The sequence below is a fragment of the Pseudochaenichthys georgianus genome, chromosome 21 (genome assembly GCF_902827115.2).
Source record: "Pseudochaenichthys georgianus chromosome 21, fPseGeo1.2, whole genome shotgun sequence".
In the NCBI taxonomy this organism is placed as follows: Eukaryota; Metazoa; Chordata; class Actinopteri; order Perciformes; family Channichthyidae; genus Pseudochaenichthys; species Pseudochaenichthys georgianus.
In genome coordinates, this window is record NC_047523.1 from 32,125,516 (window position 1) to 32,139,812 (window position 14,297).

Below are 14,297 nucleotides of genomic sequence, written 5' to 3' on the forward strand. Positions count from 1 at the left end.
ATCAATCCCTGCAGAAGACTACAGTTTAGACGTGGTTAGAAAACGGTGTTGGCATTACACTGAACACTTGGACGCCCTCTAATAGCTGCTGTCAATATCAAACTGCAATTTGGCAAATGAAGGGCATTAAGTTCTGTGGCTGGTATAATAAGAATCTATTCAGACAAATCAATAACCATTCGTGGTATTTTTATTGACCTAAGTAGATACAGTTTAGCAAATTGTACAACCATCTCCGGCTCCGTTGCTTGGCTACATGAATCAGTACAAAAGGGAAGCTTGTTGTGGTTTGTTTTTGAATAGAGATGAAAGGAATGTAAATGTATATTCCCATAAATGTTTGCATCTGGTTTACGTACTGCTATATAATGGTTTAGATACAGTATGAGGGTTAACTAATACGATACCATGTGTAACTGTTTTACCTTTAAACAAGTTGTAAGGCCACTTAGTGTGTGGGCATGTCTTGGTTTTGAAAAGAAAGGAAAAACATAACGTTCACTTTTCAAATATCAACCTTGCTGTCAACATTGTTAGACATTTTATTTACTCTTTATATTACCCTTTTACAGTAGTTTTGCTTTAAATATGTTTAAGGTAAGACAGCCTTACTCTAAGTGTGTCAATAAAACAGTGCTGTTATTATAATTGCTATACGTACATACACCAGTCAGCACTATCACTTGGTGTACCTTTTTATAAAAAATATATGTATCTGTATTCTGGCACACAAGGACATAAGTATACCAAATAATACTCTTGAAAACGAGATGACTAGTAGCTTATCCTAAGTAAAAATATCTAAATGCAAGTAATCTTGATGCATAAAAGGAACACATATTTATGTTTATATAAACGTATACTGTAGGTGAAGATAGTCAACAATAATTAAATTCTAGAAGACTAAGGATTACTTTCTTCAAATATGAATGTATGTGTGTGTGTGTGTGTGTGTGTGTGTGTGTGTGTGTGTGTGTGTGTGTGTGTGTGTGTGTGTGTGTGTGTGTGTGTGTGTGTGTGTGTGTGTGTGTGTGTGTGTGTGTGTGTGTGTGTGTGTGTGTGTGTGTGTGTGTGTGTGTGTGTGTGTGTGTGTGTGTGTGTGTGTGTGTGTGTGTGTGTGTGTGTGTGTGTGTGTGTGTGTGTGTGTGTGTGCGCGTGCGCGATCGTGTGTCAGTGGTGGTTGGACGCTCCCAGGGGGGGTGCACTGAATGGATGAGGAGAGTTTCGGCCCCTGCTCTCCATCAAAGGCAGCATTGACTGTGAGCATGAGAGTGTCTCTGCAGCCAGTCATCCCTGGACAGCTGACAATGGTCCTGCACACGGGGGATAAAGCTGAAAGCAATCAACAACCACTGGAGGAAGGAGCTTCACTGCTGGTCGTATGTGCCTGAACTTGTTTACAACAACCCTCAGCCCTGCTCTAATGTGCAAATGGCTTTAGTTTGCCTGTAAGCTCTTTAATTAATTATGCACACAGTGTTGCATTTAATGCGTTCCAACGTGCTCTTCAAGTGCGGGTACAGTTTCTGAGTGTCTACGTCCGACGCGAGAGGAGCAGCAGGGTTTCCGATTGGCTCAGAATCCTGTGGTAATTAATCTCACTCAGTGAAAAGGTGCATGTTGGGACTGAGTCCGGGCATTGCTCCGCGCACCTTGCTCGTTAACTCTAACCACCTATGGCTGGCCTCTGGAGATTAACGAGGGCTGCCCATGGTCAAAAGCGATCAGATGCGTTTTAACTAATGCTCACTCAGCCTACCACCAAGCTCGGTTTGTTATTATTATTGTGAGGCAGTGATTCACATTTACTGTTGCAGAATCATACCCACGGGACCTGACTCACACTGTGACACATCTGGCTAACAGCAGAGCAAACACACACACACACACACACACACACACACACACACACACACACACACACACACACACACACACACACACACACACACACACACACACACACACACACACACACACACACACACACACACACACACACACACACACACACACGCAACACATGGCACAGACCAAGGAACAGGTAGACGCTACAGTAAGCATAGCTGCAGTGTGTTGTGCCATTTACTAGCAATCCCAGCATGAATGTCTTTGACACAGTGACACACAGAAACACCTCCGACTCACTCACTGTGTGTGTGTGTGTGTGTGTGTGTGTGTGTGTGTGTGTGTGTGTGTGTGTGTGTGTGTGTGTGTGTGTGTGTGTGTGTGTGTGTGTGTGTGTGTGTGTGTGTGTGTGTGTGTGTGTGTGTGTGTGTGTGTGTGTGTGTGTGTGTGTGTGTGTGTGTGTGTGTGTGTGTGTGTGTGTGTGTGTGTGTGTGTGTGTGTGTGTGTGTGTGTGTGTGTGTCTTGTCTTTGTTTCTGGTCGCTCTGCATGTTGTCACATTTGATGTTGTCACTGTTAAAACTACAGATGGCGAGGCAACAACAACGAATGTGAGAGTGTTGCATCTGCACATAAACTTGCTTTCACTTTCGTATAAATCTGACTTTCAGCTTTAATTGCTGTGTTTGACTCTTCTGCTGAACGGGCTCTATACTACCAGTGTATGTGTCTCTCACTGCATAACTTTAAAGGCTGCTCTGTATTGTATAGTCACTCACTGCTCAAGCACATACATAATGTAGCGTTCCTAGAATGGAGGATGGTATACATATACCGTATATACGTCTTTTCATCTCATGACACTAGGTTAATGATCTGAAATGCAGCTAAAGAGAATTTTTCCACCTGCCAAATTCTCATTTAATATGCAGCAGTTATTTCTCGTGAAATATTGATCAAAAACCACTACTGGTCTTGTCTTGTGTGTGTGTGTAAGAGAGAAAGTACTACCTTGTACAATCTTTTTTTTGTTACCTTGCAAACAACGTCAGCAGAAATGGCTAAAACAAAAACCGTCTTGATTTTCTTTTCAAACTCTCATCTCAATGAACATCATTCATTGTTAAATACTTAAACACTTTATTTGTCCATTTAGATAGCACATTTCCACTACTCTATTAAATAGTGAATTAACAGGCTTTTACGAAAGAGAATATATGCATAATTTGCAGTTAATTTGTAATGTTCAAAAAAAGTATTTATTTTTCTCATACTTCCTGTGCTGCTCTCTTCACCCTGTGATTGGTTAGCTGGCCAGCTCTGTTGTGATTGGTCAACCGCTGATAGATGTCCCGCCCCTTAGCCTATCATGGACAATGTGTTTGAGCGCCAGCCAATAGAAGCGCAAGTCTTACATAAGGATGTCACTAGGTTACAGAAACTCCCTCTGGAGGGAACTTTTGGATTTAAGCCTTTGCAGACCATTATCATGCACTAAAACCCATATGACCCACTACAGGAAAAGGAAGAGCCCAAAAGCATAAAAGGGCCTCTTTAAGCAGTTCTTTATGAAACTACAGCTTTACATGCATTAATATAAATGCATGTATTACATTAAAAACATTAGATGCTTTTTTAACCAAATAAAGCATCATCGTTTGCATTCCTGTCGAGGCACAGAGCCCTTTCTAGTAAATGCTACGAAGATGAACTTGACCGAAGACCACAGCGCAGACTGCTTTCAAATTGGATTAAATCCCTAAATCATGATCAATCATCTACAGCTCGCTGTGCCAAGATGGCGGAGGTTTATTTCTCCATTTTAAGATGGAACTACTGCATGCTATAGCAACAGAGCTGCACATGTTGTAGCTTTAGCTGCTGCTTGTAATTTGTGAATGTGTGTGTCCTGGTAAGAGATAAACACAAATAAAATGTGAGTATACCGAACACAGAGCCACAGCGCACAGATACACACCATAGATACACGCCACGTAGCACAGCAGAGTTAGTCTGCAAGCAACAAAATGCGTGAGGTGATAATTGAATTTTGGAAACATTAAGGGGAGATAGGGAGGGGGTGCGGCTATCCTGGGAGATACAGTCCAATAACAATGGCAAGAGACGGTAAATTCCTCTGCTCCTTTGTCAGGGCGAGGCAGCAGGCAGTGCTGGGCCATGCCCCTCATTTTCTGGTGGAAAGCAGCAGGCAAACGCCATGTGTGCCACTGTATGGGATGATGTGTGCATGCTTCATGCCTCGCTGAAGCGTTGGTATCACGCCATGCCTCTGCGTGAGCCTCCGAGTCCTCAAACACACCTGCTCCTGACGCCTCAGAGAAAATAGCTTGGCTGTATTTAACTGTACGAGCAACGCCAGAATGTGGTATTACAATGAGAAGATATATCTTTACTACTTCTTACTTTCGTGCAGTAAAATAATATAATTATATACTCACCAACATTTTTGTATGTATTTGTTTTGGCGGAGCCCAGCATTATAGCGTTTTTTCCATAGGTTTTTTCCCGTGTTGCCCTGGAAACGGTGAAGGTTGATTGCAGATACCTTCTAACAAGGCTGGATAAGTTTGTCAAGAGAATACAAATAAGAATTGTCTTGTATAGATTAAAAAACACTTCTTAGAGCCTTTCAGTTTGCTAGGCTATCTTGACTTTTTAGGAAAAAATAGGTATTTTAAATGAGTTTGCTCTCTTTTCGTCAAAGCGACCTTTAAATTACTTGTTGACCTTTTACTATTAAAACGTGTTTTAGATAGCCTATTAGCTAACATTTTCTCCAACTCAAACACGTAAGCTATAACCTACGTTTTATCAAATACATTTTTAAATGCATAAAGACTATGAAATATCAATATTATTATTATTACAATTATTTGTTTAATCTCTCAAAGTGTATCAGTATCCCTTGTTGTGAAGCACTTCGAGATTTGTCTTGGCAGATGAGAAGCGCTATATAAATTAAATATATTATTATTATTATCATGTCTCAAAATAATATAAATAATATAATATTGTCTTTCTGAGTGACAAGCATTCGGCACTACATATATTATTATATTTATATCAAAGGGAACTTTTTTGCTAAGTAATTGGTTGGTTAATTTATTAAGAAATACAATTTCTTTGAGCACATCGCTCTCATTTTAGTGCAGAGCGACAGATAAGATAAACAAATACACCTCAGCAACAGCACATTTGTTTGAGCCACATCTCTCTCAGAAAATCTGCTGCTCTACCAAGTTAACAGACTAATATAATATGTAATGTGTGTAAATACTTTATTTCCCTACATAAACAAGTAGCGTTCTGGAAAGACATTCTGGTTTGAGTCCTTATTTGATGCCTTTGTGCTCTACTCTAAACGTATTTCTGGTGAGAAGTAAGAGGGAGAGGTGAAGGGAGTCGAGGTGCTTTGACGGTGTCTTGGGGTCGTGTGAAGCCCACAAAGCCTCTCTGTGTGTGAGGGTGGCAGGCCAGTGATGTCATTGCTGGCAGGACCCAAAGCCCACTGAGCCTGTGAAGGCATGACATGAGTGGGACACAGAGGAGTGTCGCCGGCATTGTTCTGTGTAATCAGTCCGTGACGAGGGCAGCGCTCCATCCTGCAGCTAGAGAAACACAGCCTGCCACTCAAATCAATTCGTATCAGCAGCTCCCAATGATGCAAGCTTTTTGGGTTCTTTTTGGACAGCTTACAGTGTACATCTCAACAGGAAGTTGGGTATATAAGGAGACACTAAAAAAAGGAGACTTGAAAAAAAATGAGAATGTTGGGTTCATAATGATGTGGTGCACTTCGTAACTGGATGCCAACAAATGAACTAATCCTAATTGTAATTGTGTGACTTATACACGAAACTCTTAAAACCTTACTACAACTAATATACTTTAGTGCCAGTAAATACTAGGATACAGTCCCATGCTTACCCATTATTTTAAAGCCTAAGACGGCATGTGTTTCACCGGCACAGTTACCGGTACATTAACAGGACCTTATAAGGGTTAAGGCATTATAAAGAAAGAGAAGGAAATAACATGATGAACTGCATACAGTTTCCTTCAGCCATCTTTCTTTATGTTGCCTTGGTGTGTGTAAAATGCCCTCATGTCCCTCCTTTAATAATAATAATAATAATAATTCCTTACATTTATTATAGCGCTTTTTCAATGACTCAAAGCTCTTTTACATATACACACATTACACATATATCATACATGCAATGGTCAGATACTGTGGACAATACCCACAGGAGCAAGTTCAGGTGAAGTGTCTTGCCCAAGGACACAACGGCCTGACGCAGTGGCGGCAGGAGCAGGTTTCGAACTGGAGTTCCCCAGCACCGATCTGATGATCGGATGCACAGACCACTGCGCCACCCGTCCCCGTCCCTTTATGCTTGTCTTGTTACATTTCCGCCACAGTATGAGAGCTATAGGCATTGGATGTTTTTATTTTTAAAAAGGGATATCATGGTCATTGAGATCAAGGTTTCTAATCTGAATGAAATCTGAACTGACATCTCAAAGATTTGGTGTTTCTGGCAGTTTTTTTACAAACACATCACCATACACCAACTGTAGTGTCGCTGCCGCAGCTACAAATGCATGCCTGGGAAAAACTAGCTTATCAGCAACCGTTTTTTAAAGAGCCTTTTAGCCAAACAAAGAGGAACCAATCCTTCAGCTGTGGCATTTGCCAGGCAGTTATTGACAGAGCGGTGTTTATCGACTGCACGTTGTTTCCTAGTAGATTGTAATCGAGGACGAGAGAAAGGCTTCTTTTCAGAACGAGCCTTGCGAGTATCGTGTAAACACACACTGAGAGAGGCTCCTTTCATTAGCTATGCTAATCTGGAGTGCACGTGACTTGCCGCAGACTCGAGGGTTCCTCCTGGGTCTCTCTGTGCAGTCTCCAAAGGCCGGGGCTCTCATCGTCTTCTTTCTGGTTCATTAGGTTAATTTGTTGTGTGTTGTGCTTTTTTTATCCTATGATGGAAACATAGATGTTGCTGTTGGTGAATTCGCTCTTTTCCTCCCTGCTGTTTGGGTGTCTGGTCCCTCTGACACAAGTACCCCGACTGGCAGCTTGAATAGATGGAGGGCTCTGATAACGCCAACCATGTCACCTTTTGCTTCTCTGTTGCCGTCTATGCTTAAAATGAAGCAAGGCAATGCTCCTCTACCTAACACAACAAAATATTTGAAGGGAATATCATTTGAAGATATTTTTTACATTCACACTTTACATTACAGCTAAGTTCAATGAAAAATAAACTGGACTGTTTTATCTGATGATTCTGTATGTGTGTGCATGCATGTAAGCATAGTATATATAAATCACTTGAAGCTGTTATGGTAATCTTGCACTAAAGTTCTTAATTAAAAGAGAAAAATCTGCTCTGTAAGCTGATAAACTGTTACTTTGATGAGTGTATTCTTTTTTTATTTAACATCAAATTTATACGGCCGCACAGGATCCATTTCAGGAGCTGGCTATTAGAGGGTAATTACTACATGTTAGATTATGTCACTTACTCAGAGAAGATGAGGAGTGGAGAATCACTCACCTCCATCAATTAATATGATGTATGAGTTGATAAGGGATATGGGTGGGATATTTGCCGCATCTCAGCGAGTCAGAAGGTGATCATTTGCAATTCTCTTCAAGGTCTCCCCTGTTTTTAATGAAGTTGGCGACTTAAAGTGGTGTTTCTTACACATGTAATCATTTCTTTATTGATTCGTCAGCATCTTAGGGAATGGTTTCTCATGAAATATATCCCGGCTATGATAACCCATCTCAATTGCAATCATGAGAGGAAATCATTACAAGAAAGAACCCCCAGGGGAATGCACAAAATGTTGATGTGCCTGTGTGTGTGTGTGTGTGTGTGTGTGTGTGTGTGTGTGTGTGTGTGTGTGTGTGTGTGTGTGTGTGTGTGTGTGTGTGTGTGTGTGTGTGTGTGTGTGTGTGTGTGTGTGTGTGTGTGTGTGTGTGTGTGTGTGTGTGTGTGTGTGTGTGTGTGTGTGTGTGTGTGTGTGTGTGTGTGTGTGTGTGTGTGTGTGTGTGTGTGTGTGTGTGTGTGTGTGTGTGTGTGTGTGTGTGTGTGTGTGTGTGGGCTTTGCTATAGTGTTTGCGCTGTTACAGAACATCCCTCCACCATGACACTTACTCTTGTCTAGTAGCAACAAGGAGGTACTTGATCTCATGCACAAGCAGTGACTGATAACTCTCTTTATCTTTCCCCCTCTCCTCCCATCCCTCCTTCTCCATGCCATTGTCTCTTCTCCTTCAGGCTGTGAGGACGGGGGGAAGATGAGACCTCCCAGCCCTCTTCTGATCCTGCTGTACGTCACACTGTCCAAGGGTGTAAAGGTGGTCTCCAAAAGAGGCTCAGGTATGTCACACATCTACTTTCGTTTATGTTCGAAGCCGATTTATTAAAATGGTCCTATAACTGTTTTTATGTACGTATGTATGAATGTCTTCCATTTCTGTGTCTGCGTTTTATGGTAGCCGCCAACCATCAATAGCTTGCGCCGTCTTTGATGATGTAATTTTGAGGCTTCTGCTAAATTTCACTGACATAAATTCATCGTATTCGTGCTGTTCTTTTATGAACTTCTGTCTACACTAAATTTAAATACTCTAGACTTTATATTCCAATGATAGTCACTGTTGGATGTGATTGGCTGGTGAAAAATCTTCAATTATTGTTTATTGTTGTCATCGTGCCTCAGGGCACACTTTAAACTGCTTGATTCTGCAGGCGTCAGATGCTGCAGTGTGCATGTTACATGCTTTAAAAAGATGATTGGAAGGTAATTGCAGAGGGTGATGCCAAGTCTTTACACTGGCTTCCTGTGTGTCAAAGAATAGATTTCAAAATACTGCTGCTGGTTTATAAAGCACTGAATGGTTTAGGCCCAAAATACATTACTGACCTCCTGCTAAATTATGAACCATCCAGATCTCTCAGGTCTTCAGGGACTGGTCAGCTTTCTGTCCCCAGAGTCAGAACTAAACATGGTAAAGCAGCGTTCAGTTATTATGCTCCAAATATCTGGAACAAACTCCCAGAAACCTGCAGGTCCGCTGCAGCTCTTACTACTTTTAAATCCAGGCTGAAGACTTTTCTTTTTGTCGCTGCTTTTAATTGAACTATTCACATCTTAGACTGCACTGTAACTTTTATCCATGTATTTTTTCTTTTAATGTTTATTTTATTAGCTTTTCTTTTTAATGACTGATTTTAAATGCCATTTTCTTAATGTCTTTCATTTTTTGTAAAGCACTTTGAATTGCCTTGTGTTGAAAAGTGCTATATAAATAAACTTGCCTTGCCCTTCCATCTTCTGTATGAGAATTACTCGCACAAGAAAATGTGTGCACTCTTGAGCAATTTAGCCTTAAGTGCAACTTGTCTGCCTGCGCTTTAGGTAAGGAGCCCATGAAATAATGAAAATATATACACTGTACTTCTTTAAAATTAGCTAGACCTACCTCAATCTAAAGAGAGTGACAGCTACCAAATGATCAAATTGCTCACTGACTGGGTCACCAAGGGTTAGTGCAAAACTCATTTTGGATCTAAATGCCAGCAAATTGAGCATCAATTGTGAACAAATGCAAAGGTCAAAAGAGAAAATGGAGAACAAAAAGATTGAAGGTAGAAGCTTTTCATGACAGGAATACATATAGGGATTCAGGTAGTCAGTGAAAATACTGTGAAGACAAGCTGCCATCACAGAGAAAAAGTAGGCCTTATAAACCACAATGTATAGCGGGGTTTTTTAAGCATTTCATATTTACATATTAGTATAATACATGTTATCAATCAATCAATCAATCTATATTTATTTATATAGCCCAATATCACAAATATATTTGTCTCAGTGGACTTCACAGTTTGTACAGAATATCAGTATGACAATCCTTAGACCCTCACATCGTACAAGGAAAAACTTCCGGAGAAAACCCACAGTTTAAAGGGAAAAATGGGAGAAACCTCAGGGAGAGCAACAGAGGAGGGATCCCTCTCCCAGGACGGACATACGTGCAATAGATGCCGTGTGTAAATTGAATAGATGATACATTTGCAACATAGGTAGTCCAAATGTTTGGAAATGCTTGTGTGTATAATAGGAAGATGAATCCACGAGGATATCCATCCAGGACCGATGATCCAGGATCACAGCCACGACTCAAGATACAGGGCTTGCGATCCAGGACACAGGACCGCAGGATCATCCATGACTCCGGATCCCGGCGTATATAGACAACAAAAAGAAAGACATTTGGGGAAGCTGGGTTAATCGGAACATGAGAGTACACAGGTATATACAGAGAGAAGGAAGAAGTAAGATGTCCCCCGACAAATAAGCCTATATCAGCAAAACTAGGGGCTGAATCTAATCAATCAATCAATCAATCAATCAATCAATCAATCAATCAATCAATCAATCAATGTTTATTTATATAGCCCAATATCACAAATGTTATATTTGTCTCAGTGGTCTTCACAGTGTGTACAGAATATCAGTATGACAATACGACACCCTCTGTCCTTAGACCCTCACATCGTACAAGGAAAAACTTCCGAAGAAAACCCACAGTTTAAAGGGAAAAATGGGAGAAACCTCAGGGAGAGCAACATAGGAGGGATTCCTCTCCCAGGACGGACAGACGTGCAATAGATGCCGTGTGTAAATTGAAAAGATAATACATTTGCAACATAGGTAGTCCAAATGTTTGGAAATGCATGTGTGTATAATACGAAGATGAATCCACGAGGATATCCATCCAGGACCTATGATCCAGGACCACAGCCACGACTCGCGATCCAGGACACAGGACCGCAGGATCATCCATGACTCCGGATCCCGGCGTATATAGACCCCAAAAAGAAAGACATTTGGGGAAGCTGGGTTAATCGAAACATGAGAGTACACAGGTATAGACAGAGAGAAGGAAGAAGTAAGATGTCCCCCGACAAACTAAGCCTATATCAGCAAAACTAGGGGCTGAATCTAATCAGCCCTAACTATAAGCTTTATCAAAAAGGAAGGTCTTAAGCGCACTCTTAAAAACGGATAGGGTGTCTGCCGCCCGAACACAAACTGGAAGCTGATTCCACAAATGTGGAGCTTGATAAGAAAAGGCTCTGGCTCCCATTGTACTTTTAGAGACTCTAGGAACAACAACCCTGCATTCTTGGAACGCAATGCCCTAGTAGGACAGTAGGGTATAATGAGTTATTTAAGGTAAGATGGCGCCTGCCCATTAAGGGCTTTGTAGGCGAGAAGAATAATTTTAAATTCTATCCTGTGTTCTATAGGGAGCCAGTGTAAGGCAGCCAGAACAGGAGCCATGTGGTCCCTTTTCCTAACTCTGGTTAGTACACGAGCTGCAGCATTTTGAATCAGCTGATGCGACTTGATTGACTTCTTGGTACTCCCTGATAATAAAGAGTTACAATAATCCAGCCTAGAAGTAACAAATGCATGGACTAGTTTCTCTGCATCGTTATGAGGCAAGATATGCCTGATTTTTGCAATGTTACGTAGATGGAAGTAGGCGGTCCTTGAAATTGATTTTATGTGGGCGTTAAAGGATCAATCCTGATCAAATATAACACCAAGATTCCTTACAGTCTCACTGGAGGCCAAATTAATGCCATCCATAGTTAGTATATCTTTAGATAATTTGTTTCGTAGATTTTTCGGGCCAAGTACAATAACTTCAGTTTTGGTCGTGTTTAACATCAAAAAGTTTAAGGTCATCAACGTTTTTAAGTCCTTAAGGCAGTCTTGAATTTTATTTAGATGATTAATTTCATCAGGCTTGATTGAATATAGTTGAGTATCATCCGCATAACAATGAAAGTTTACAGAATGATTCCTTATAATATTGCCTAACGGAAGCATATATAATGTGAACAAAATAGGTCCGAGCACTGAGCCCTGTGGCACTCCATGGCTAACTTTGGTTTGCGTGGAAGATTCATCGTTAACACGTACAAACTGAGAGCGTTCAGATAGATAGGACCTAAACCAGCCTAAAGCAGTTCCCTGTATGCCAACTAAGGCTCTCTGTCAGCTTTTATTCGCAGCGCATCTGTAGCACTATCAACAACATGATCAATTTGGGGTGGTGTACATTTTGTATAAGTTTCCTCCCCTACATGCAGACATGCTATCGAGTTAAGTATTGGTGGAATCTCTTCCTTAAATGTGGCTACAGCACTAACAGATAGGTTTCTGCTGCAGGAGCTTTTGACTAATGCTTTGTAGTCTCGTAATAGTACTTCAAAAGTTACTAAGAAATGGTCGGATAAAGCAGGATTATGCGGTTTGACTAATAGTTGCTCAATTTCAATACCATAAGTCAGAACAAGGTCAAGAGTGTGATTATAACAGTGGGTTGGTTTATTTACACTCTGACAGAAACCAACAGAATCTAATATAGAGTTAAATGCAACAGTAAGGCTATTTTTATCATCGTCAACATGAATATTAAAGTCACCTACGATAATTACTTTGTCTGTTTTAAGAACCAAAGTTGATAAAAACTCAGAGAATTCTGATAAGAATTCTGAATAAGGACCTGGTGCACGGTACACTGTAACAAATAAGATTGGCTGCAAAGTTTTCCAGGTCGGATGCGTAAGACTAAAAACGAGACTTTCAAAGGAGGTATAATTTAATTTTGGTTTAGTATTGATAAGTAAACTTGAGTCAAAGATTGCTGCAATGTTAACGGTTTGTTGAAAATAGTCACTTGGCTCGTAAAATATATCAAAGGCATTTGTGACTGTGTGCTTGTGTTTTGTGTCTCTGAGTGTGTCTGGGTGTGTTTGTACCGCAGACATGTCTAAAGATTTAAGGGCTGACCTTTAGATATAGGTTTTATATTGAAGGAAGCACACCCACTAGACAGACGCGGACACAAAGAGCAAAAGGGCAACTTATCAATGAATAATGTGCTTCAGCCCCGCAAAGAAGATGGTCAGCGACACAGAATACAGACACACTTACCCATACACCTACTAAAAAAACATAGCCAGGAAGCAACCTTTTAAAATATGCTGTGACGTTAGTGCAGGGGCTGGTTGGTAAAGTACTGTCGATGTACCCTAGCTAGTTCTCAGAATCATACATCATGTCACTCAATAAAGGCTTACTGAAGGGGAAAGAAGCTCCCTAAACTGCACTCTGTTTCTCAGTTAGCTCGGTCACTAAGTACATTAAGTTAATGCATTTGATTTCGAAAACGTATTTGCACAACTGACTCTCAATTAGTCAGCAAACAAGACATGTTTGGAGTTGAATAAAACTGGATGGTGAAACACAGCTAAAAGGCTACAAGAGCAATGTGGCAAATTCAATTTACTAAAGTAATGTTTAATCATAAACCTCTGTCATTAAATGCTGGATTAAAGTCGACAAGACAAAATTATATACTAATAGATAGTACATCGACCAATGATAACTGATAGACGCACTGTAACCTAGTCAATTGTTCATGACAATATTGATACCTGTAATTAACATGAGCCTAAACTCATGTCAGGGAATTCAGCTTATTAGCCTGATCAGGCTCTTAAGGCTAATTTAAAACATGTCAATGAAGTCTAATTGATGTACCAATTTAACAGTTTGTATTGCACAATTATTATCCAACTAGGTTTCAGTATTTAATGGTTTTGGTCATTTAACTTTCATAACAATTGTTCTGTCTTGTGGTCATTATATACAGAACTGCGATATAAGGCTTATTTAATGGAGTTTAACTTGATTCTCATCAACTATTGAGCTTTCCGAATAGACAATTGGTTGCTTGTGTGTAATTATGTGGCTTCTGTACTTGTGTGTCTACATGTCGAGCTGTGTCCTACTCCGGGTCCGTAGAGAATTTTCCAGACAGATCAGAGACAAGACAACCCATCAGACCAATCAAGTGGGTCCTTTGGGTCATGTAGTCAGATATTGATAGCAGTAAAGTCAATATTGCCTCTCAACTGAGGGGTCAAAGGTGATGAAATGTCACTGGGCAGTTTGGCTATTTAATCGCACTTTGAAAGGTTTCTCTGTCTGCATGGAAGATTATAAATGGAGGCATGTGGAGAAACAGACAAGCTCTCATTAAATATGTAATCTGGGACATGGACACTGTCTCCCTCTCTATTTCTCACACACATACACACACACACACACACACACACACACACACACACACACACACACACACACACACACACACACACACACACACACACACACACACACACACACACACACACACACACACACACACACACACACACACACACACACACGTACACTATGTACCTTGTATGTGTAGGATACTCAAACCCTCCCTGAATGTCTCTTTTCAATCGTTGTTTTAAAGAATATGTGCCATGTAGAA

General features: G+C 40.6%; 1 protein-coding gene across 3 annotated transcripts in view; it reads left to right on the forward strand.

Moving 5' to 3' along the window:
* Nucleotides 1-14,297, forward strand: part of il1rapl1a (interleukin 1 receptor accessory protein-like 1a) — a 202,297-nt gene that overhangs the window by 16,973 nt on the left and 171,027 nt on the right. For all 3 annotated transcript variants that reach the window (XM_034110537.1, XM_034110539.1, XM_034110538.1), the window contains exon 2: nt 8,164-8,265. In XM_034110537.1, coding sequence (XP_033966428.1) covers nt 8,184-8,265 — 82 coding nt within the window. In that variant the 5' untranslated portion in view covers nt 8,164-8,183. The remainder of the gene's footprint in view (nt 1-8,163; nt 8,266-14,297) is intronic.